Source organism: Pristiophorus japonicus, chromosome 12 (genome assembly GCF_044704955.1).
Source record: "Pristiophorus japonicus isolate sPriJap1 chromosome 12, sPriJap1.hap1, whole genome shotgun sequence".
NCBI lineage: Eukaryota > Metazoa > Chordata > Chondrichthyes > Pristiophoridae > Pristiophorus > Pristiophorus japonicus.
Window position 1 is genome coordinate 70,288,868 of NC_091988.1, and position 23,938 is coordinate 70,312,805.

At 47.8% G+C, this 23,938-nt stretch overlaps 1 protein-coding gene across 4 annotated transcripts in view; it reads right to left on the reverse strand.

Moving 5' to 3' along the window:
• The window catches only part of LOC139277322 (uncharacterized), a 97,999-nt gene that overhangs the window by 25,799 nt on the left and 48,262 nt on the right, over nucleotides 1–23,938 (reverse strand). For all 4 annotated transcript variants that reach the window (XM_070895636.1, XM_070895638.1, XM_070895635.1 and 1 more), the window contains exons 6-7: nucleotides 3,411–3,512; nucleotides 656–1,431 (exon numbers count right to left, since the gene is read on the reverse strand). In XM_070895636.1, coding sequence (XP_070751737.1) covers nucleotides 656–1,431; nucleotides 3,411–3,512 — 878 coding nt within the window. The remainder of the gene's footprint in view (nucleotides 1–655; nucleotides 1,432–3,410; nucleotides 3,513–23,938) is intronic.

A 23,938-nucleotide genomic window follows, 5' to 3' on the forward strand; every position in this document is an offset into this window, starting at 1 on the left:
TAAAAGATGGAGTATAAAAATAGGGAAGTCCTACTACAACTGTACAAGGCGTTGGTGAGAACACACCTGAAGTACTGTGTACATTTTTTGGTCTACTTATTTAAGGAAGGATATACTTGCACTGGAGGCAATTTAGAGAAGGTTCACGAGGTTGATTCCTAAGATGAAGGGGGTGACTTATGAAGAATGGTGGAGCAGGTTGGGCCTATACTCATGAAGTTTCGAAGAATGAGAGATGATCTTATTGAAACATATAAGATACTGAGGAGACTCGGCAAGGTAGATGCAGAGAGGATGTTTCCACTCGTGTGGGAATCTAGAACTAGGGGGCATAGTTTAAGAATAAGGGGTCACCCATTTAGAACTGAGATGAAGAGGAGTTTCTTCTCTCAGAAGGTCGTAAATCTATGGAATTCTCTACCCCAGAGAGCTGTGGAGGCTGGGTCATTGAATATATTTAAGGCGGAAATAGACAGATTTTTGAGCGGTAAGGGAATAAAGGGTTATGGGGAGTAGGCAGGGAAGTGGAGCTGAGCCCAAGATCAGATCAGCCATAATCTTATTAAATGGCGGAGCAGGCTCGAGGGGCCAAATGGCTTACTCCTGCTCCTATTTCTTATGTTCTTAACTGTCTTTCATCATCACTGACACTTACTCATCATCGACAAGAGCTGTGGATCTGCATCAGTAACTATCTCGGAAACATCGAGACCATTCTGCACCAAGCACTGGAAGGCACGTTGGAATCCAGAGCTCTCAGAATTTCTCAGCCTCCTGGCCTTCTTTCGGGCATCGATGACTTGAATATCAAGGACCTTGTGAGTGGAATTGTCCATCATCGTGTAGGTGAGGTAGTTCTTTTGGCTGTTGTTACACCGATCCCCCAACACCACGATGGGATGTGTAAGCTCCAGGAAATGTTCCCCTTGCATCTTTTTCCAGTAGCTTGTCACTGACGGTTGAACGTGCGACTTTTGGATCTTGAGGAATAACTGATGATCGACTGGAAGCATGTTCAGGAACTTCAACATGAGCGCAATTTTCCGATAATTATTCCCCGATAAAACTATGCTGGACACCAGCTGAATGTTGCCGGCAGGGATTCCTTCGATCAGCGGTTGAGACCACCAGGTCGACTTGTGTCCATGGCAGCAATGGCTGACGACTTTCATTGCTGTCGCTACAACGTGCAGCTCCAAAACTATTTCGCCATTGCAGTTGTGACACTCACACCTTGAAAAAGCTTTTTTGGCCAGGGACATGAGGCACGTGTCAAAGACAATACCGGTCCGCAAGCTATGTATGTTCTCGTCTTGTGTCGAAGCGAGTGAAACCGGGACAGATTCCTCTTCTCCAGATGCTACTTCATCATTGATGATGTTTAAAACTTCCTCTTCGATTGTGTAGTCCCTCAGCCCAGTGTCTGTGAAGCTGTTCAGAAATCATAAATAATATTTGCATTTGTAATTCACATGCCAGTTAGGTATCAACTGGAAGGGTTTTCTAGCAATTGTCACACCAGTCTATATCATATTAATGTTAGAAAAACTATAAGTGGAGAAGTCCACCACACTTCCTTCCTGTCTGGCACACTTCCAGAATCACACAAACTTCTGTGACCCACCTCAGAACAAAGCAGAAACAAAGGCTGACACAGGAGGCAGAACATCAGTAACTCTTGAGTGGGTTTGAGCGATTATGAAAAGGTTTGACAGGCTAGACATAGAGAATATGTTTCCACTTGTAGGGGAGACCAAAACTAGGGGCCATCAATATAAGATCGTCACTAATAAATCCAACAGGGAATTAAACAACAACATCTTGTATTTATATAGCGTATTATGAGATTTTTAAAAACTTCAGGAGAAACTTCTTTACCCAGAGAGTGGTGAGAATGTGGAACCCACTGCCACAGGGAGTGGTTGAGGCGAATAGCAGAGATGTATTTAAGGGGAAGCTGGATGAACACATGAGGGAGAAAAGAATAGAAGGATATGGTGATGGGGTGAAATGAAGTGGTTTGAGAGGAGGCTGGTGTGGGGCATAAACACCAGCACGGATCAGTTGGGCTGTACATTCTGTGTAATTTACCAATTTAAATTTTAAAGAAAGCCAAGAGTTGTGACTTTAAGCTCTCAACAGAAACTGAAGTCTGAACTCAGCCACTGTTCAATTAACATCAATTACATTTTACATCCTTGGCAACTGCTTCATCTTAGCAGCGATATAAGACATTCTGGATTACATGACATTCCTTATAAAACTCAAACTTAACTTGGACAATGCCACAGGAGGTTTGATAGTTTCTATATCAAAGTCTTGCAGTCAGCACAGGTCTGTCATACTTTAGGCTTCACGCTGCAAGGTGCCAAAAGTATATGATTAAAAAAATAGAAAGCCAATCGTTTCCTGCTGGTTTCTCTAACCTCGAGAACCTGGCCTGTCCATGAGGCCGGGGGCCAGGAATTTACAAGCAGCTATCAATCTATGGAAACGCCCCTCAATTAGTGTCTCACTGAACTCAGGGTGTGCTGTGCCTATTTAGACCAGGGGCCCACAGGCAATACCTGAAGCAGTGTCTTTAAAGGGAAAGGTGAGATGAAGGGGTTGCCTTATGAAGAAAGGTTGAGTATGTTGGGCCTATACTCATTGGAGTTTAGAAGATTGAGAGATGATCTTATTGAAACATATAAGATTCTGAGAGGGCTTGACGGGGTAGATGCAGAGAGGATGTTTCCCCTCATGAGGGAATCTAGAACTAGGGGGCATAGTTTCAGAATAAGTGATCGCCCATTTAAAATGGAAATGAGGAGGAATTTCCTCTCTGAGGGTCATGAATCTGTGGTTTGCTCTACCCCAGAGAGCTGTGGAGGATAGATCATTGAATGTATTTAAGGTGGAGATAGACAGATTCTTGAACGATAAAGGAAGTCAAGGATTATGGGAACTGGGCATGAAAGTGGAGTTGAGGCCAAGATCAGATCAGCCATGATCTTAATGACTGGAGGAGCAGGCTCATTGGGCCAAATGGCCTACTACTGCTCCTATTTCTTATGTTATTATGTAAATGCAGCACCATATTAGCAGTGAACTATCACAGGAGATTAATTCATAATCCTCAGTGTTATGGAGGGGGGAACTGGTTGCTATCTGGTGTTCGCTGCTGAAAGGTGTGCATGTCTGGACATCAGGTGAAGACGAGACTATGCTCAGTTGTCCCCCCCCCCCTCCAAGGTCAAGCAGCCGGCTGTCTGGGACATTGGCCACTGGGGGAGGTGAGGGGGAGCTACTGGCGACAGACCGGTGTTTGTCAATCGGAGCCCCAGCAAAGCACCTTTAGAAAAGGACATTAGAAGTTAACAATAATGCTGCTGTCCACCTGGAATATTATTGAGGCTAAATAAACTTACTTGTCTGGGAGAAGATATTCAGTCACATCTACAGAATCTTCCACAACCTCTGTACTGTCTTTATCGCAGTCTGTGTCCGTGTCACGATCAATGGTGTATAATCTGCAATGACAGATACACCTTGTAGTGCACTGAAGAGATGCAAGAAATTTCCACCGCTGCAGTATCAGCTTGAACTCTGGCATGACAACAACATTCAATCTACACTCGCACAAGTCCCGTTCACCCATCACCCCTGTACTCACTGGCGTACATTGGCTCCCGGTCCGGCAACGCCTCGATTTAAACATTTTCATCCTGGTTTTCACATCCTTCCATGGCCTTTTCGCTCCTCCCTATCTCTGTAATCACCTCCAACTCGATAAACCTCCAAGATCTCTGCACTCCCCCAATTCTGGCCTCTTGCGCATTCCCGATATTCTTCATCCCATCATCGGTGGCCTTGCCTTTAGCTGCCTCGGCCCCAAGCTCTGAAATTCCTTCCCTAAACCTCTCTGCTTCTCTACCGCTCTCCTCCTTTAAGATGCTCCTGAAAACCTACCTCTCAACTGACCTAATACCTCATTATGTAGTTTGGTGTCAAATTATATTTGATAATCGCTCCTGTGAAGTGCCTCGAGACGTTTTACAGTTGGACCTCTCTGATCCAGCATCCTTGGGATTTGACCGGTGCCGGACCAGAGAATTTTCCGAACCACAGGAGGTCAACTGGTGACAACGCTGCTGACAATGACCCGGACGCATTCTGCGCAGCATTTAGTCGTCCAGAATCACACCGTTTATTTAAATCCTCAGGCCCAGCTTCACTGCCTCAGTCAGCCGCCTGGCTGTCCCTTCCCTTTCCTTGCCCGGCCTGCTAACCTCAAGGAACACCAACACCAACACCATAAAAAACCACCTACATACACACAAAAAAAGAGAGACTGGAGATAAAGTGGAGGGTAAAGTCAAGGAGAGACACCGACCCTTACCCACGATCCTACTCCCGACGCTAGTCCGTGTGTAAGCCGTGAGCAGAGTTTGACTGGTGGAAGCGGCAGCCTCCTCGCACCGAGACACATACACACAAAACAACCCCCTGAGAATGGGGGGAAGGTGAAAATGTCGGCTCAGTCCGGCGCTGCAACTGCAGCCTTCAGACATGCACGCCCACCGCCAATCGGGCAAGGAGAGGTGGCCTCGGCAGCGAGGAGCGCGTGTCAAACCACAGCATCAGCCAGTTGTAAAACCTCCAGCTGGCCAGGGCGAGGCTGTCAAGATTTGTCATTCAAAATGCATCACGTGTACGTTTAGCACGTAGAGCCACAATTTTTTTTTTCAATGGATTCCACCCACGTCGGGACTGATGCCGGACCAGGGATGTTTCTGGACTAAAGAGTCCCGGACTGAAGAGGTACAACCTGGACCATGTTATAGGTGCTATATAAATGCAAATTGTTGTCACAAACTAATTGCCTGAGGCTTCTAAAGTTCAAAGAAGTGAATATTGTAACACAGTGAGTATTGTAACACAGTGAGTAAATATACTGCATTGTTTGCTAATGTTATAGAGCAGGAATGTCCCAGTTCAATTCCTGGTCTGCGGTGAGCTGACTGAAATTTTTAATTGTTATTCTTTCTCGAGATGTGGGCGTGACGGTATTTCTTGCCCATCCCTTAGTTGCCCTGAGTAAAGCTGGTGGTGGAGGAACGGCTACAATCCTTGGGGCGATACCTTGCAGAGGTTTTAGATGGGCCAGTGAGGTTATGGGAGCGGAGTGGGGGGGGGGGGCGGGGGGGGGGAGGTGCAATTGCCCTCATCATCCCAGCTTAGGGTCAAAAGAATATCGGCAAGGTTCCTGCTCCTCATCACAATCCGGTGAATTGTTTGAGTTTGTGGGAATTGGGTGAGGACTGGGTCTGGCTTCGGTAATTATAACTAATAAACTCTGGGGATCTGGATCAACACGCTGTTTCTCCCTTTGGGCGCAAGTTTTGAATCCAATCCTGAGTGATCAGGTGAACACCTCCTTTCTCTGCTCTGTGCCAAGAACTACATAAGGTAAGTTTGGAGAGTGTAAACTATGTTCCTTGGGACCCAACACGTAAAACTGCCCACTCTTCAGCACAAAGTGACGATCTTGTTCAAGTGTGTTCCTTGGGACCCAACGCGTAAAACTGCCCACTGTTCAGCACAAAGTGACGATCTTGTTCAAGGATGTCGTGAAACAGTCTTTACAGGAAATGGAAACATTGCAGTGGTGCAGTAGGGAATGCTCTTCTGAGCTTGGGAGTTATGGCATGTTGTTGGAGTAGGCAAAAGGCAGTTGTACTCTCCGCCTGCCCTGGGAGTGTTTGATGGGACAGTGTAGAAGGAGCTTTACTCTGTATCTAACCCACGCTGTACCTGCCCAGGGACTGCTTGATGGGACAGTACTGAGGGAGCTTTACTCTGTATCTAACCCGTGCTGTACCTGCCCTGGGTATATTTGATGGGAAAGTGTAGAGGGAGCTTTACTCTGTATCTAACCATCAACGATGTCGCCGCAAGATTCTGGGAAGACAGACGCACCAACATTAGCGTCCTCGACCAGGCCAACATACCCAGCATTGAAGCACTGACCATACTTGATCAGCTCCGCTGGGCAGGCCACATTGGCCGCATGTCAGACGCGAGACTCCCAACGCAAGCGCTCTACTCGGAATTCCTTCACGGCAAATGAGCCAAAGGTGAGCGGAGGAAACGTTACAAGGACACACTCAAAGCCTCCCTGATAAAGTGCAACATCCCCACTGACACCTGGGAGTCTCTGGCCAAAGACCGCCGTAAGTGGAGGAAGTGCATCCGGGAGGGCGCTGAGCACCTCGAGTCTCATCGCCGAGAGTATGGAGAAATCAAGCGCAGGCAGCGGAAAGAACGTGTGGCAAACCTGTCCCACCCTCCCTTACCCTCAACGACTATCTGTCCCACCCGTGACAGAGACGGTGGCTCTCGTATTGGACTGTTCAGCCACCTAGGGACTCATTTTTAAGATTGGAAGCAAGTCTTCCTTGATTCCTGCCTATGATGATGATCTCACCCGTGCTGTACCTGCCCTGGGAGTGTTTGATGGGACAGTGTAGAGGGAGCTTTACTCTGTATCTAACCCGTGCTGTGCCTGCCCTGGGAGTGTTTGATGGGACAGTGCAGAGGGAGCTTTACTCTGTATCTAACCTGTGTTATACCTGCCCTGGGAGTGTTTGATAGGACAGTGTAGTAGGAGCCTTACTCTGTATCTAACCGGTGCTGTATCTGTTGTGTATGCATGCCTGTTACTGTGTGATGTCTGTAACACTGTTATGCAACACTGAATGTACCCTTACACTGTACACACCTTGCCTGTACATCAGAGGGTGCTGCTGCTGGAGACCTATAGGGTTACCTGCACACTGCAGGTAACCCAGTATAAAAAGGAACACACAGTTTGTTGTCTGCACTCAGGAGCTGCAAATGAAGGACTACAGGTCGACACAGTTTAAGTATCATATGCTGCCTCGTGGAGTCATTACTAAAGGTGCCTACATACACCATAACTGGCGATGGGAAGACGAGGTCACGGACTACACGCTCAACATGTCTAACCTCAGCAACTTCCAGCAATTTATGGAGGGGGAAGATTGGGACGCTTCTGTGGAAAGTTTGGAACACTTCTTTACAGCCAACGACCTGGACGGGGATACACCGGCTACACTACCGAACAAACGCAGGGCCATCCTGCTTAGCAGTTATGGGCCCACCATCTACGGTCTCGTCAGGGACTTACTAGCCCTGGAGAAGACAACCACCAAGAGCTATGAGCAACTTGTAACAATCATACAGGAACAACTAAAACCGAAAGAAAGCATCCTCACAGCCAGGCATCGGTTCTACACTTACCGGCGACCTGAGGGCCAAGAAATTGCCAAGTATGCTGCACACTTAAGAAGACTAGCTGCACCGTGTCATTTTGGCGACCACCATAATGAAGCACTAAGGGACATATTTGTCATCGGAATTGACCATGAAGGCCTCCTACACAAATTGCTCTCGGCTGACATCACGGTCACCCTGCAGAAAGCAATTCAAGTGAGCCAGGCCTACATGGTTTTGGCCAGCGACTCCAGGCGAATACTGACCCAGGACTCTAAACCGGCGCGCGCAGTGCACCGCATGGACACTTCTAAAGCCAGAAATGCTGCCCCGAGTCCCGCAACCCTGAGTCCGCTACATGGGGCATACTGGATGGCCCCGTGCTGGTGCTATGGAGGAAACCACAGGGCCGCTACAAAGACTATGTATGCAAAGGCTGCAAAGAGAAAGGGCATCTTCAGAGAATGTGCAGAAAAGGCTGTACTCACCACATCTCTGATGAGTTGGCTGATCACCGGGGCTCCGGCACAGATGAAGATGAAGCTGCTCACACCCTGGAAGAAGAGTATGGAAGCTTTACCTGCTCCACCAGAAGTTCTCCGTGGATGATGGAAGTGGACATCGATGGGATCCCAGTCTCCATGGAGATCAACATAGGGGTGAGCCAGTCTGTGATGAGCCAAATGATCTTTGAAAAAATTTGGATGAATCCTGCCACTCAACCAAAACTGTCTCCTGTCCAGGCAAAGCTGCTCACCTATACCAAAGGAAAAATCCAAATCGTTGGCAGTGTAGATGTCCAGATCTCCCAGGGCGGCGGGTTGAACAAACTCCCCTTGTGGATTGTAGCCGGGTACAGTCCCACGCTGCTGGGCAGGAATTGGATGAACCGGGCGAAGTGGCCCTGTGGATGAAACGACCACCACAGCCCTCCTGCAGGAAAGCCAGGAAATGGCAGTAGCACCAGCAGCACAAGCAGAAACACTTGTAATCAAAATGGCCACCGCCATGCCACCAGTGAGCATGGAGGAGCATCACGTGACACCGAGCGGCCAATCGGATTTGAAGGCTCCCTTAAAGGAGACCGGTAACCAAAGAAATTTAATGGGGAAGTTTCAACTATTTGAGTACACGGACTTTAAAGCTAAAGATGCGATTAAAGGGCGCAAGTATAAAAATCTATGCAATGTAACAATGAATTGTGATGCTGGTTCAACTAATGTGACTAATGATATGAATGCAGGTGTCAGTAAGGTTAAGAGCAAGTTTATTATGCTGAGCAGTAATGAGAGAAATTGTGAAATACCTAATGGTACCATGTCTGTTGAAACCAGGACACCCAAAAGTGATGCAAATGCTAGAATGTATAATGCAGGCTCGACTATGTGTGATCAGAGCCAAGGTGTCATGTATATCGGTAGGACACTGCCAAAGGACATTGGGCCCTACAGGGACCATGCTGATGCCAATGGAAACCCCTGTGGGAGACCCCCAGGTCCAGCAGGCTACCTGACCATGTAGCCTGGACCTTTGGAACAAATGTGATGCCCCTTGCAGGACACACACACAGGCAGCGGGAGCAGACCCACTACAAGGACAGTGGTCAATGGGCAGCCCAGCCACCACCGATGGCAACCTGCACCAGACAAGCCCTACAGCCCCTGCCCACCAGGGCCAACACCAGGAGCATGAGGCCAATACCCTCCAGCTTCCCTGGCAAATCCTGGGATGACCTGACCCTCATCCCAATTGGTGGACAAGGAGCCCACCCAGCCTTCTGGTCCTGCCCACCACCCCACAACTACCCACATCACAGTGCATACACACCACCCACTGCTGCCGTGGCTACCTCCCCGAGGGATCCCACAACAGTGACACCCACTTGGTTTGTGTGTGAGGGAGGGGAAACGTACGAGGCCAGCCTCAAGCACAGGGGTCACACCTGGCAACCACACAACCCTCACCACAACCTCCCATAGCCCACCACTGATCACCTCCCCAGGTCATGACAATAAGGATATGAAAAATACTTAGGGGGGAAATGTTGTTGTGTATGCACGCCTGTTTACTGTGTGATGTCTGTAACACTGTGATGCAACACTGAATGTACCCTTACACTGTACACACCTTGCCGGTACACCAGAGGGTGCTGCTGCTGGAGACCTATAGGGTTACCTGCGCACTGCAGGTAACCCAGTATAAAATGGAACACACAGCTTGGTGTCTGCACTCAGGAGCTGCAAATAAAGGACTACAGGTTTACATAGTTTAAGTATCATACCCTGCCTCATGGAGTCATTACCAAAGGTGCCTACATACACCATAGTACCTGCCCCAGGAGTGTTTGATGGCACAGTGTAGAGGGAGCTTTACTCTGTATCTAACCCGTGCTGTACCTGCCCTGGGAGTGTTTGATGGGACTGTTATGTCTGTAATGTACTTATGAATGACTCCACAAGGCAATGTGTTGTACTCAAACTGTAGTGACCTTGGTCCTTTATTCGTAACTCGAGAGTGAGGCACAAGCATGGTGAGCATCCTTTTATACTGGGCCCTGCACATCTATGCAGGTGTCCCTCAGGTCTCCCACCGCAGTGCCCTCTGGTGGACAGCATCTGCCACAGGGGCAGGAAACCCCGGTCTCCACCAGTTGCACTCTCCAGTGGTGCCAGCATAGTATATACACAGTGTAAATCTTATTGATAGCACATCAGGTAACAAGTCTCCATCTTATGCAACTATACAGTGACTACACAGAGAGTATATCTATGGTCTGCATATATAACATCACTCTCCCCCAAGTCCTTTGTGCCGATTACCTTTGCACTATGTGCTCTGGCTTAGCTCTCCCCAGACTTAAGTGCCAATAGCCATTGCACCTTGGCTGTGCTTTGGCTTGGCTTTCTCCTTTTGCCACAATCTTGGGTAGTGGTTACCAGTTTGGATGGTTCGATGATGTAGTGGAGGTTTCAGTGGGTTCTGGGTGTGATCCATGTGTGTGTCCATGGCTACACACATCCATTTCACCCCCCCCCCCCCACTCCCCCAAAGCGAGATCATGCTGCAGGCCCTTTACTTTAACATACAGGATCAGACACAGTGCAATTACATAGAAAGGAAGTTACAGTTTGTATCGTGACATCTTGGTTCAGTGACTTACATTCGTTACGTTTTGCAGTCGTATGCCAGGATTGGGTAGATTGCATTCATGGTTCAGTCATGGTAAGTACTGAGGTAGCAGTATAGGTATGCGAGGATGCAGGTTCCAGAGCAACTGGACGGGGTCCTAGTTCTCTGATAGCGGCGCTGCAACCCCTGCAAGCGGGGTGGGCTTGGTTCGCTCACCTAGACAGGACTCAGGGCCTTTGCCATTGCCTAGTGGTGGACAGAGCCACAGATGTGCGTGGCCTCCCTGTCCTCCTTTGAGGGCTGCAGAATCTTTTGCCTGCTCTCTAACGGTGTTGGGAACCTGGCTGTTCCAGATCCCATTTGGGGAACTCGTTGGTTCTGACCTTTCACTCCCGGACATGCCCGAGGTAGTGACTGGGTCTGGGGGCTGCACCGTCTCCACCCGGGTGGTGGGCAACGGCGGCCGACTGCGCGTATTGGTGCCGTTTTCGTTTCCAGGTCCGTGACGAATAGTGCCATCGGGTGTCTGCAGCGTGGGATAGATGTGGGGCAGGGTGTTAGGATCAGTGCCTTCATCCTCCGGAGGTCGCTGGCCTATAACTTGTGGGGACACCTGGGGCAGGGCATCAGGATCAGTGCCTTTACCCTCCCGAATTCGCTCACTTGCTACTTTTGGGGACACTCTATTCCCGACATCTCGCAACAACATTTTGTTCTTTACATGAGGAATGGTACCGATATCTCGCAACAACATTTTGTTCACAATCTTAATCGGTTCGTTACATTGATTGCCATGCATACAATGTCTCTAAGTTCAGTTGGTTGCAGGTCTCCTTTAAGAGAACCCTGCTGGCTTTACCTCAATCAAATCTTTTGTTAGACACCACGTGTTGGTCGCTCAGTGTTGCACCTCGTGGTATTGCCGAGGCCATCTTTTTTTTCAGCCACGCTGCACCTCGCTGCAGCAGGGGTGCCATCTTGCCTCTGTCATCGAGGTCGACTGCCTTGATCCTTCTCTCCCGCGATTCTGAAACAAAAGCTAGAAGAGTGCCTGTGAGTTCGATCTTCCTCCCCAGGAGTCCTGCCACTGGAGCTGGGAAGGTACTTTTAGGTCATTCCAGTTGGATCATTGCCACGCAGTCATGATGGTCTGTGCCTCAGGTGCTGCGCTGGTCTGTTCTCTGGTGCCTGGCCCAAGCAAAAGTGAGGTTTTGCTCTGCCTCTGAGCACGGGGAACATCGATTGCTGGAGTGAAGAGGTCTTCCCATTTCCACTGGCTCTTCCCCATCTACCTTCTTCTGAGTAGCGTTGGACCATTACCTGCAACAATCCACAGAGGTAACTTGTACATCACGCCATTATAGATTACTCTTACATCCGCACTACTAAGGACTGGGTTCAGCGCCTTGGTGTAAGTGCGCAACTTTTCCTGTACTGGAACCAGCTCGGGTCGTTTTCCATTCCATAGCCTCTCAAAGGCATCCTGGCTCATCACTGTCTGGCTCGCTCCAGTGTCCACTTCCATGAAGACTGGAACACCATTTATCTCGACTTCCATCTTCACTGGAGGACAATCGGTGGTGCAGGTATACACTCCATACACTTTTTCTTGGGGCTGAGCTGCCTCTCTGGCCAAATCATCATACTCCCCGCTGGATTCAAAGTCATCTACCGACTCCTCTGCTAGACGGTGAGTCGTATTTCTTTTACACATACGCTGGAGGTGGCCCTTCGTGTTACAGGCTTTGCATACGTACTCAGCAAACCGACACTGGTGAGCCCTATGGTTTCCTCCGCAACGCCAGCATGGTGCTACTCAATTAGCACCCCTCAGTGGACTCTGAGTTCTGGGACCCTGAGGTCTGTGCTCTCTGCCCTGGGCAGAGCCACATTCTACAATCTTGCCTGTGAAAGGCACCATTCTGTGTACAGTACTTGTCGGGTTTGAGTCCACAGGATGAATAATTTGCTTGGTGCTGCAGGTCACGGTCATGAACACCTGACTGATGCTGATGGCCTTCTGCAGGTTGACCATGGTTTCACAGATAATAGCTTGTGAAGGAGGCCCTCGTGGCCAATTCCCATAACGAAGATGTCTCGCAATGCTTCGTTGGGGTGCGTGCCAAAATCACATGGTGCCGCAAGTCTCCTGAGGTCGGCAGCATATTTTGCAATCTCCTGGCCCTCAGGTCTGTGGTGAGTGTAGAATCTGTGCCTGGCCGTGAGGATGCTCTCTTTTGGTTTTAGTTGGTCGCGAATTAGTTCAGTCAGCTCATTGTATGACTTATCCTTGGCCTTCGTGGGTGCCAGCAAGTTCCTGACGAGGCGGTCGACCTCAGGCCCACAACTGGTCAGCAGTATAGCCTTGCGCTTCTCCGCCGATGCGTCCATCTCCCCTGCCAGGTCGTTTGCCACGAAATATAGCTCGAGTCTTTCCATGAAGGCATCCCAATCATCACCCTCTGTGAAGTCTTTTAGTGAGCCAAAGGTAGCCATGATCGCATGAAAGTCCGTATTCTCGTCGCCAGTTGTTATGTCTGCAATGTACTTATGAATGACTCCACAAGGCAATGTGCTGTACTCAAACTGTAGTGACCTTGGTCCTTTATTCGTAACTCGAAAGTGAGGCACAAGCATGGTGAGCAGCCTTTTATACTGGGCCCTGCACATCTATGCAGGTGTCCCTCAGGTCTCCCACCGCAGTGCCCTCTGGTGGACAGCCTCTGCCACAGGGGCAGGAAACCCCGGTCTCCACCAGTTGCACCCTTTAGTGGTGCCAGCATAGTACATACACAGTGTAAACCTTATTGAAAGTACATCAGGCTATAAGTCTCCATCTTATGCAACTATAGTGACTACACAGAGAGAATATCTATAGTCTGCATATATAACAGGGATAGTGTAGAGGGAGTTTTACTCTGTATCTAACCGGTGCTGTACCTGCCCTGGGAGTGTTTGATGGGACAGTGTAGAGGGAGCTTTACTCTGTATCTAACCTGTTAAGTCTCAAATAAAGCAATGTGACTGAGTACTGTAGATTTGAGTAAGTGTGACCTTAGTCTCTTTATTCTGACTCCGGAGTGCTGGCACAGCATGGTAGGCCTGATTATATGCAGTGCTCCCAAGGGATTGCACACATAAGTTGTTGCATACATAACATCACTCGGCCCCAAAGTCAATAGTACACTTATTTACAGAGTGAGACGATCTGGGGCTTTCTGCTCCCTAGTCGATCGTCTCGGTACAAACACAAGTGCAGGTGAGTTGGTTGGGCCTTCGCTGGGCTGCTGCACAGCTGGCCTTGCTGGGCTGCTGGGGATGATGAGTTCAGCTTTGTAGTCAACCGTGATGTCGGTTGTCACCTGCGTGTATATCGGAGGATCGAAGTTGTTGGTGTCCTGTTCAGGTTGCTCGTGGGTGTCTGTGAATTGCAGTTTGGTTTGGTCCAAATGCTTTCTGCAATGTAGTCCATTTGCAAGTTTGACCTCAAACATCCTACTCCCTTCTTTGGCTACGACAGTGCCAGCAGGCCAGTTGGGACCATGTCCATAGTGGAGTACAAATACAGGGTCATTGACTTCAATATCATGTGAAAATTTGCGTGATCATGTACATGCTTTGTTAATGCCGCCTGTCCTCGACATGATCATGGAGATCAGGGTGGACTAGAGAGAGCCTTGTTTTGAGTGCCCTTTTCATGAGCAGTTCAGCAGGGGGAACTCCGGTGAGCGAGTGGGGTCTTGTGCAGTAGCTGAGCAGGACTCCGGACAGGCGGGTCTGCAGGGAGCCTTCCGACACGCTTTACTTGATGGTTTGGACTGCCCGTTCTGCCTGACCGTTAGATGCGGGATTGAACGGGACAGATGTGATGTTCTTGATCCCATTGCGGGTCATGAATTCCTTGAATTCAGCGCTGGTGAAGCATGGCCCATTGTCGCTGACAAGGACATCAGGCAGGCCATGTGTGGCAAACATGGTTCGTAGGCTTTCGATGGTGGCAGTGGACGTGCTTACAGACATTATTACACACGCCATCTGTTTTGAATAAGCATCCACAACAACCAAAAACATTTTGCCTTGAAACAGGCCAGCGAAGTCAACATGGACCCTAGTCCACAGTTTGGAGGGCCATGACCACAAACTTAGCGGTGCCTCCCTGGGTGCATTGCTCAGTTGAAAGCAAGTGTTGCATTGGCGCACGCAAGACGCCAAAATCTGAGTCGATGCCGAGCCACCATACATGGGATCTGGCTTTAGCTTTCATCATTACTATGCCTGGGTGGGTACTGTGTAGGTCGTGTATGAACGTTTCCCTGCCTTTCTTCGGCAAAACCACGCGATTGCCCCACAAAAGACAGTCCGTCTGTATGGACATTTCGTCTTTGCGCCGCTGGAACGGCTTGATCTCTTCATGCATCTCCGCTGGGACGCTGGACCAGCTCCCATGGAGGACAGTTTTTTTTACAAGGGACAGTAAAGGATCCTGGCTGGTCTAGGTCCTGATCTGGTGGGCTGTAACAGGTGACTTTTCATTTTGAAATGCATCCATCACTAAGAGCAAGTCTGCAGGCTGTGCCATTTCCACCCTGGTGGTGGGCAACGGTAGCCGACTGAGAGCATCAGCGCTGTTCCCTGTGCCTGGCCTGTAGAGAATTATATAGTTATATGCAGACAGCGTGAGTGCCCATTTTTGGATGTGAGCAGAGGCATTGGTATTAATATCTTTGCTCTCTGAGAATAGCGATATGAGCGGCTTATGGTCAGTTTCTAACTTGAACTTAAGCCCAAACAGATACTGGAGCATTTTTTTCACCCGTAAACGCATGCCAGAGCTTCTTTTTCAATCATGTTATAGGCCCTTTAGGCCTTGGACAAACTCCTGGACGCATAAGCGACCGGTTGCAATGTTCCCGATTCGTTGGCTTGTTGTAACACACACCCGACCCAGTACGACGACGCATTGCAAACTAGCACTAAACGTTTACATGGGTCATACAGGACAAGCAGTTTGTTGAAACGTAACAGATTTCTGGCTTTCTCAAAAGTCTCTTGTGATTTCCCCCATACCCAGTCATCTCCCTTGCGTAGCAACACATGTAGAGGTTCTAGCAAGGTGCTTAACACGGGTAGGAAATTGCCAAAATAATTGAGGAGTCCCAGGAACGACCGCAGCTCCGTCACGTTCTGTGATCTCGGCGCGTTCTTGATGGCCTCCGTCTTGGCGTCGGTGGGTCTGATGCCGTCTGCTGCGATTCTTCTCCCTAAGAACTTGACCTCTGGCGCCAGGAAAACACACTTTGAGCGTTTTAACCTGAGTCCCACATGATCTAGCCGACTTAGAACCTCTTCCAGGTTCTGCAAGTGTTCGATGGTGTCCCGATCTGTGATCAATATGCCAAACTGGATAACCACGGTGCACGGAACCAACTTTAGCAGGCTCTCCACGTTCCTTTGGAAAATAGCCGTGGCCGATCGAATCCCAAACGGGCATCCATTGTGATGAACAGACCTTTGTGCGTTTTGATGCTGATGAGGCCTTTCAAAGGTTCCGCCAGCACCTGCGTCATGTAGGCCGAGGTCAGGTTCAACTTGGTGAACGTCTTCCCTCCTGCCAGCATCGCAAATATGTCGTCTGCCTTGGGTAGCGGGTATTGGTCCTGCAGCGAAAAATGGTTAATTGTTACTTTATAGTCCCAACAAATTATGACCGTGCCATCGCCCTTCAGAACCGGAACAATCGGACTGGCCCACTCGTTGAACTCAACCGACGCGATGATGCCCTCTCGTTGCAGCCTGTCCAGCTCGATCTCCACTTTCTCTCGCATCATGTATGGCACCGCATGTGCCTTGTGGTGGATGGGTCGTGTACCGGGAACCAAATGTATCTGCTCCTTCGTCCCAGAAAAATTTCCGATGTCTGGCTCAAACAACGATGGGAACTTGCTCAAAACCTGGGCACGCGAGGCGTCATTGACAGATGAAAGCGCTCGGATGTCATCACAGTTCCAGTGGATTTTTCCCATTCAGCTTCTGCCGAACAGTGTGGGGCCATCTCCTGGCACAATCCATAGTGGTAGTTCATGCACCGCTCCATCATAGGAGCCTTTTACTGCTGCACTACCAATTACAGGGATCAGCTCTTTAGTGTAAGTTCTCAGCTTGGTATGAATAGGGCTCAGCTTGAGCCTTTGTGCCTTGTTGCACCACAGCCTCTCGAAGGCCTTTTTGCTCATGATAGACTGACTCGCACCCGTGTCCAATTCCATGGATACTGGAATTCCATTCAGTTCAACTTTTAACATGATCGGTGGACATTTCGTGGTGAAGGTGTGTATCCCATACACTTCTGCCTCTTCGGTACGAGTCTCTAGTTCAGTTAGATCCGCCATCTGATACGTGTTGGTTTGTAGTGTTTGCAGCTCGTCTGCACATTCGCTGGAGGTGTCCCATTGTTCCACAGCCTTTGCACGCTCGATGATCAACTCCGCAGCGCCAACAAGGTGTTAATTGCTTCGCATTCACTCTTGATGGCGGACTCTGAATCATCTGAGGTCATGCAGCTGCACGTGCACGTTCTGCCTCATGCATTCCTGCCTGAAAACGACATTACTTTGTGTACAGTACTTGCCGTTGCATCTTTATGCTGCAAAATTTGTTTGGTGTTATCGCTGGTGGACATAAATGCCTGGGCTACCGGTATGGCTTTGCTCAGGTTCAGTGTTTCATAGAAACATAGAAAGTAGGGGCAGGAGTAGGCCATTCGAGGTTGTGGAACAATATGATCATGGCTGATCATGCCACTTCAGTACCCCATTCCTGTTTTCTCTCCATACGCCTTGATTCCTTTAGCCGTAAGGGCTACATCGAACTCCCTTTTGAATCTATCTAACAAACTGGCCTCAACAACTATCTGCGGTAGAGAATTCCACAGGTTCACAACCCTCTGGGAGAAGAAATTCCTTCTCAACTCGGTTTTAAATTGGCTCCCCTGTATTTTGAGGCTGTGCCCCATAGTTCTAGTCTCCCCGACCAGTGGAAACAACCTCTCTGCCTCTATCTTGTCTATCCCTTTCATTATTTTAAATGTTTCTATAAGATCACCCCTCATCCTTCTGAACTCCAACGAGTAAAGACCCAGTCTACTCAATCTATCATCATAAGGTAACCCCCTCATCTCCGGAATCAGCCTAGTGAATCTTCTCTGTACCCCATCCAAAGCTAGTATATCCTTCCTTAAGTAAGGTGACCAAAACAGCACGCAGTACTCCAGGTGCAGCCTCACCAATACCCTGTACAGTTGCAGCAGGACTTCCCTGCTTTTGTACTCCATCCCTCTTGCAATGAAGGCCAACATTCCATTCGCCTTCCTGATTACCTGCTGCACCTCCAAAAAGAGTTTCATGCACAAGGACCCGCAGGTCCCTCTGCACCGCAGCATGTTGTAATTTCTCCCCATTCAAATAATATTCCCTTTTACTGTTTTTTTTTCCAAAGTGGATGACCTCACATTTTCCGACATTGTATTCCATCTGCCAAACCTTCGCCCATTCGCTTAACCTATCTAAATCTCTTTGCAGCCTCTCTGTGTCCTCTGCACAACCTGCTTTCCCACTAATCTTTGTGTCATCTGCAAATTTTGTTACACCACACTCTGTCCCCTCCTCCAGGTCATCTATGTATATTGTAAACAGTTGTGGTCCCAGCACCGATCCCTGTGGCACACCACTAATCACCGATTTCCAACCCGAAAAGAGCCCATTTATCCTGACTCTGCTTTCTGTTAGCTAGCCAATTCTCTATCCATGCTAATACATTTCCTCTGACTCCGCGTACCTTTATCTTCTACAGTAACCTTTTGTGTGGCACCTTATCGAATGCCTTTTGGAAATCTAAATACACCACATCCATTGGTACACCTATATCCACCATGCTCGTTATATCCTCAAAGAATTCCAGTAAATTAGTTAAACATGATTTCCCTTTCATGAATCCATGTTGCGTCTGCTTGATTGCACTATTCCTTTCTAGATGTCCCGCTGATAGCCTTAATGATAGCTTCAAGCATTTTCCACACTACAGATGTTAAACTAACCGGCCTACAGTTACCTGCCTTTTGTCTGCCCCCTTTTTTAAACAGAGGCGTTACATTAGCAGCTTTCCAATCTGCTGGTACCTCCCCAGAGATTATAACGGTAGATTATAACGAATGCATCTGCTATAAATTCCACCATCTCTTTTAATACCCTGGGATGCATTTCATCAGGACCAGGGGACTTGTCTACCTTGAGTCCCATTAGCCTGTCCAGCACTACCCCCCTCGTGATAGTGATTATCTCAAGGTCCTCCCTTCCCACATTCCCGTGACCAGCAATTTTTGGCAGGGTTTTTGTGTCTTCCACTGTGAAGACCGAAGCAAAATAATTGTTTAAGGTCTCAGCCATTTCCACATTTCCCATTATTAAATCCCCCTTCTCATCTTCTAAGGGACCAACATTTACTTTAGTCACTCTTTTCCGTTTTATATATCGGTAAAAGCTTTTACTATCTGTTTCTATGTTTTGCGCAAGTTTACTTTCGTAATCTATCTTTCCTTTCTTTATTGCTTTTTTGGTCATTCTTTGCTGTCGTTTAAAATTTTCCCAATTTTCTAGTTTCCCACTAACCTTGGCCACCTTATACGCATTGGTTTTTAATTTGATACTCTCCTTTATTTCCTTGGTTATCCACGGCTGGTTATCCCTTCTCTTACCGCCCTTCTTTTTCACTGGAATATATTTTTGTTGAGCATTATGAAAGAGCTCCTTAAAAGTCCTCCACTGTTCCTCAATTGTGCCACCGTTTAGTCTGTTTTTCCAGTCTACTTTAGCCAACTCTGCCCTCATCCCACTGTAGTCCCCTTTGTTTAAGTCACCAAGGTCCTGTACAACTGCAGTAAGACCTCCCTGCTCCTATACTCAAATCCCCTCGCTATGAAAGCCAGCATGCCATTTGCTTTCTTTACTGCCTGCTGTACCTGCATGCCTACCTTCAATGACTGATGTACCATGACACCCAGGTCTCGTTGCACCTTCCCTTTCACTAATCTGTCACTATTCAGATAATAATCTGCCTTCCTGTTTTTGCCACCAAAGTGGATAACCTCACACTTATCCACATTATACTGCATCTGCCATGCATTTGCCCATTTACCTAACGTGTCCAAGTCCCCCTGCAGCCTCCTAGCATCCTCCTTGCAGCTCGCACTGCCACCAAGCCTAGTGTCATCTGCAAACTTGGAGATATTACATTCAATTCCTTTGTCCAAATCATTAATGTATATTGTAAATAGCTGGGGTCCCAGCATTGAACCCTGCGGCACCCCACTAGTCACTGCCTGCCATTCTGAAAAGGACCCGTTTATTCCCACTCTGTGCTTCCTGTCTGCCAACCAGTTCTCTATCCACGTCAATACAATACCCCCAATACCATGTCCCTTAATTTTGCACACTAATCTCTTGTGTGGGACCTTGTCAAAAGCCTTTTGAAAGTCCAAATACACCACGCCCACTGGTTCTTCCTTATCTACTCTACTAGTTACATCCTCAAAAAACTCTAGAAGATTTGTCAAGCATGATTTCCCTTACATAAATCTATGCTGACTTGGTCCAATCCTGTCACTGCTTTCCAAACGCGCTGCTATTACATCTTTAATAATTGATTCCAGCATTTTCCCCACCACCGATGTCAGGCTAAGCGGTCTATAATTCCCTATTTTCTTTCTCCCTCCTTTTTTAAAAAGTGTGGTTACATTAGCTACCCTCCAATCCATAGGAACCGAACCAGAGTCCATGGAATGTTGGAAAATGACCACCAATGCATCTACTATTTCTAGGGCCACTTCCTTAAGTACTCTGGGATGCAGACTATCAGACCCTAGGGATTTATCGGCCTTCAGTTCCTTCAATTTCCCTAACACAATTTCCTGACTAATAAGGATTTCCCTCAGTTCCCCCTCTCGCTAGATCCTCAGTCCCCTGGTATTTTCGAGAGGTTATTCATGCCTTCCTTCGTGAAGACAGAACCAAAGTATTTGTTCAATTGGTCTGCCATTCCCTTGTTCCCCATGTTGAATTCCCCTGATTTTGTCTGCAAGGGACCTACACTAATCTTTTTCTCTTCACATATCTATAGAAGCTTTTGCAGTCAGTTTTTATGTTCCCTGGAAGCTTACTTTCATACTCTATTTTCCCCCTCCTAATTAAACCCTTAGCCCTCCTCTGCTGAATTCTAAATTTCTCCCAGTCTTCAGGTTTGTTTTTTCTGGCCAATTTTTATGCCTCTTCCTTAGATTTAACACTTTCCCTAATTTTCCTTGATAGCCACGATTGAGCCACCTTCCCTTTTTTATTCTTACGCTACACAGGGATGTACAATTGTTGTAATTCATCCATGTGATATTTAAATATCTGCCATTGCCTATCCACTATTAACCCTTTAAGTATCATTCTCCAGTCTATCCTAGACAATTCACGTCTCATACCGTGAAGTTTCCCTTCTTTAAGTTCAGGACCATAGTCTCTGAATTAACTGTGTCACTCACCATCTTAACGAAGAATTCTACCATATTATGGTGACTCTTCTCCAAGGGGCCCCGCACGACCAGATTGCTAATTAATCCTCTTTCATTACACAAGACCTAGTCTAGGATGGCCTGCTCTCTAGTTGGTTCCTCGGCATATTGGTCTAGAAAACCATCCCTTATACACTCCAGGAAATCCTCCTCCACTGTAGTGCTACCAGTTTGGTTAGCCCAATCAATATGCAGATTAAAGTCACCCATGATAACTGCTGTACCCTTATTGCATGCGTCCCTAATTTCTTGTTTGATGCAATCCACAACCTCCCTACTACTGTTTGCTGGTCTGTACACAACTCCTACTAACGTTTTCTGCCCTTTGGTGTTTCGCAGCTCTACCCATATAGATTCCACATCATCCACGCTAATGTCCTTCCTTATTATTGCGTTAATCTTTTTAACCAGTAACGCTACCCCACCTCCTTTTCCTTCCTGTCTGTCCTTCCTGAATATTGAATAACCCTGGATGTTGAGTTCCCAGCCTTGGTTACGTTGGAGCCATGTCTCCGTAATCCCAATTACATCATATCCATTAAGAGCTATCTGCGCATTCAATTCATCCACCTTATTACGAATGCTCCTCGCATTGAGACTCAGAGCCTTTCAACAGTCAATAGTTTGCAAAGGATAACCTCATGGCCAATGCCAAGCACAAAAAAGTCTCGCATTTGCGCCAGGAATCCACCGAATTCGCAATGTCCTGCAAGGCGCCTTAGCTCGCCACTTCCAGGCCTTCAGACTGTTGACATGTATAAAATCGATACCTTGCCATCAGAACGCTCTCCTTCGGAATTAGGTGCTCCCGACCAGCGTACACAGTTTTCATACGATTTGGTTGTATGTTTGATCAGAGCAAGAAGGTTCTTCATGAGGCCATAGGTTGTTGCCCCGCAGACGGTGAGGAGGATCGACCTTCGTTTGTCAGTATTCTCATTCTCTTCCAGCTCGTTGGCCACGAAGTATTGGTCGAGTCGCTCCACGAAGGCTTCCCAATCATCACCTTCTGAGAATTTCTCCAGGATACCAACAGTTCTCTGCGTTTTCATGTGATGGTTCGTTATCTATTAATCGTCGCCAGTTGTTAAGTCTCAAATAAAGCAACGTGACTGAGTACTGTAGACTTGAGTAAGTGTGACCTTATCACTCCAGAGTGCTGGCACAGCATGGGAGGCCTGCTTATATGCAGTGCTCCCAAGGGATGCTGGGATCCCTTGGGACTCCAACAGGTGTGCCCTCTGGTGGCGGTTGAACGCTGGTTACAAGGTGCTGCATACATAACTTAACCTGCGCTGTACCTGCCGTGGGAGTGTTTGATGGGCCAGTGTAGAGGAAGCTTTACTCTGTATCTAACCCCGTGTTGTACCTGCCCTGGGAGTGTTTGATGGGACAGTATAGAGGGAGCTTTCCTCTGTATCTAACCCGTGCTGTACCTGCCCTGGGAGTGTTTGATGGGACAGTGTAGGGGGAGCTTTACTCTGTATCTGACCTGTGCTGTTCCTGCCCTGGGAGTGTTTGATGGGACAGTGTAGAGGGGGCTTTCCTCTGTATATATCTAGTCCATTCCACAGCACAGACTTCCCGCACTTGCAGGAGCTTAAAATTAATTAAATTAAAATTGTTAACAAGTATGTAGTTTGTGAACAAGTCTGTCTGTCATGAATTAACATCTACATCATGGTTCCACCGTCAAGGTTAAGATGACCATCCCAGCACATTCCATACTGGGAGGAAATTCTCATTCATGAGTTGGTGAGTTGGTTTGCTTTTATCCGAGCAAAACACATGCTGCAACAGTCACTATAATCGCAATAAACTGCTTCAAACACGAACATTGCCCTGCCAGTGTAACCCCAGTCCTGTGAAATCGAGTAATCGTAACAAAAAGGTTTTTTTTTTACTTTGGAGGGAGAAGTGATTCCCCCAGGTCTAGTGGGTAAAGAGCCTGTCCCTTACTGCCAAGCCATACAGAGCTGACGGTTGAAGTCCCTATCCACTGCTGAATCAAGTGAGCAAGGCTAACTAACAGCTGACTCTGCAAATAGCCTCAATACCCTCGGGCTTGGGATGGGAAAAATCAGACAGGTATTGTGCTTCTGACCCCTATCCAGCGTCCTCTGCTGTGCGCGTGCATGATATCTGAATTTCAGGGTCAAACTCAGCTGTGATCCCCTCTCATGGTGGAATAGCTCGCCATCACGCAAAAGCCTATACTCCCATAAAGAACATCCATCTGAGTGACTCGAAGGAAAGAAAGCACAAACTTGCATTTATATAGTGCCTTTCCCAACCTCAGGACGTCCCAGAGCGCTTTTCAGCCAATTAAGTACTTTTGAAGTGTAGTCACTATTGTAATGTAGGAAACGCAGCAGCCAATTTGCGCACAGCAAGCTCCCACAAACACCAATGAAATAAATGACCACATACCACAGGGTATTGGTGAGGCCACACCTGGAATACTGCGTGCAGTTTTGGTTTCCATATTTATGAAAGGATATACTTGCTTTGGAGGCAGTTCAGAGAAGGTTCACTAGGTTGATTCCGGAGAGGAGGGGTTGACTTATGAGGAAAGGTTGTGTAGGTTGGGCCTCTACTCATTGGAAATCAGATGAATGAGAGGTGATCTTAGCGAAACGTTTAAGATTATGAGGGGGCTTGACAAGGTGGATGCAGAGAGGATGTTTCCACTAATAGGGGAGACTAGAACTAGGGGGCATAATCTTAGAATAAGGGGCCACCCATTTAAAACTAAGATAAGGAGAAATTTCTTCTCTCTGAGGGTTGTGGATCTGTGGAATTCGCTGCCTCAGAGAGCAATTGAAGCTGGGATATTGAATAAATTTAAGACAGAAATAGACAGTTTCTTAAACGATAAGGGAATAAGGGATTATGGAGAGCAGGCAGGGAAGTGGACCTGAG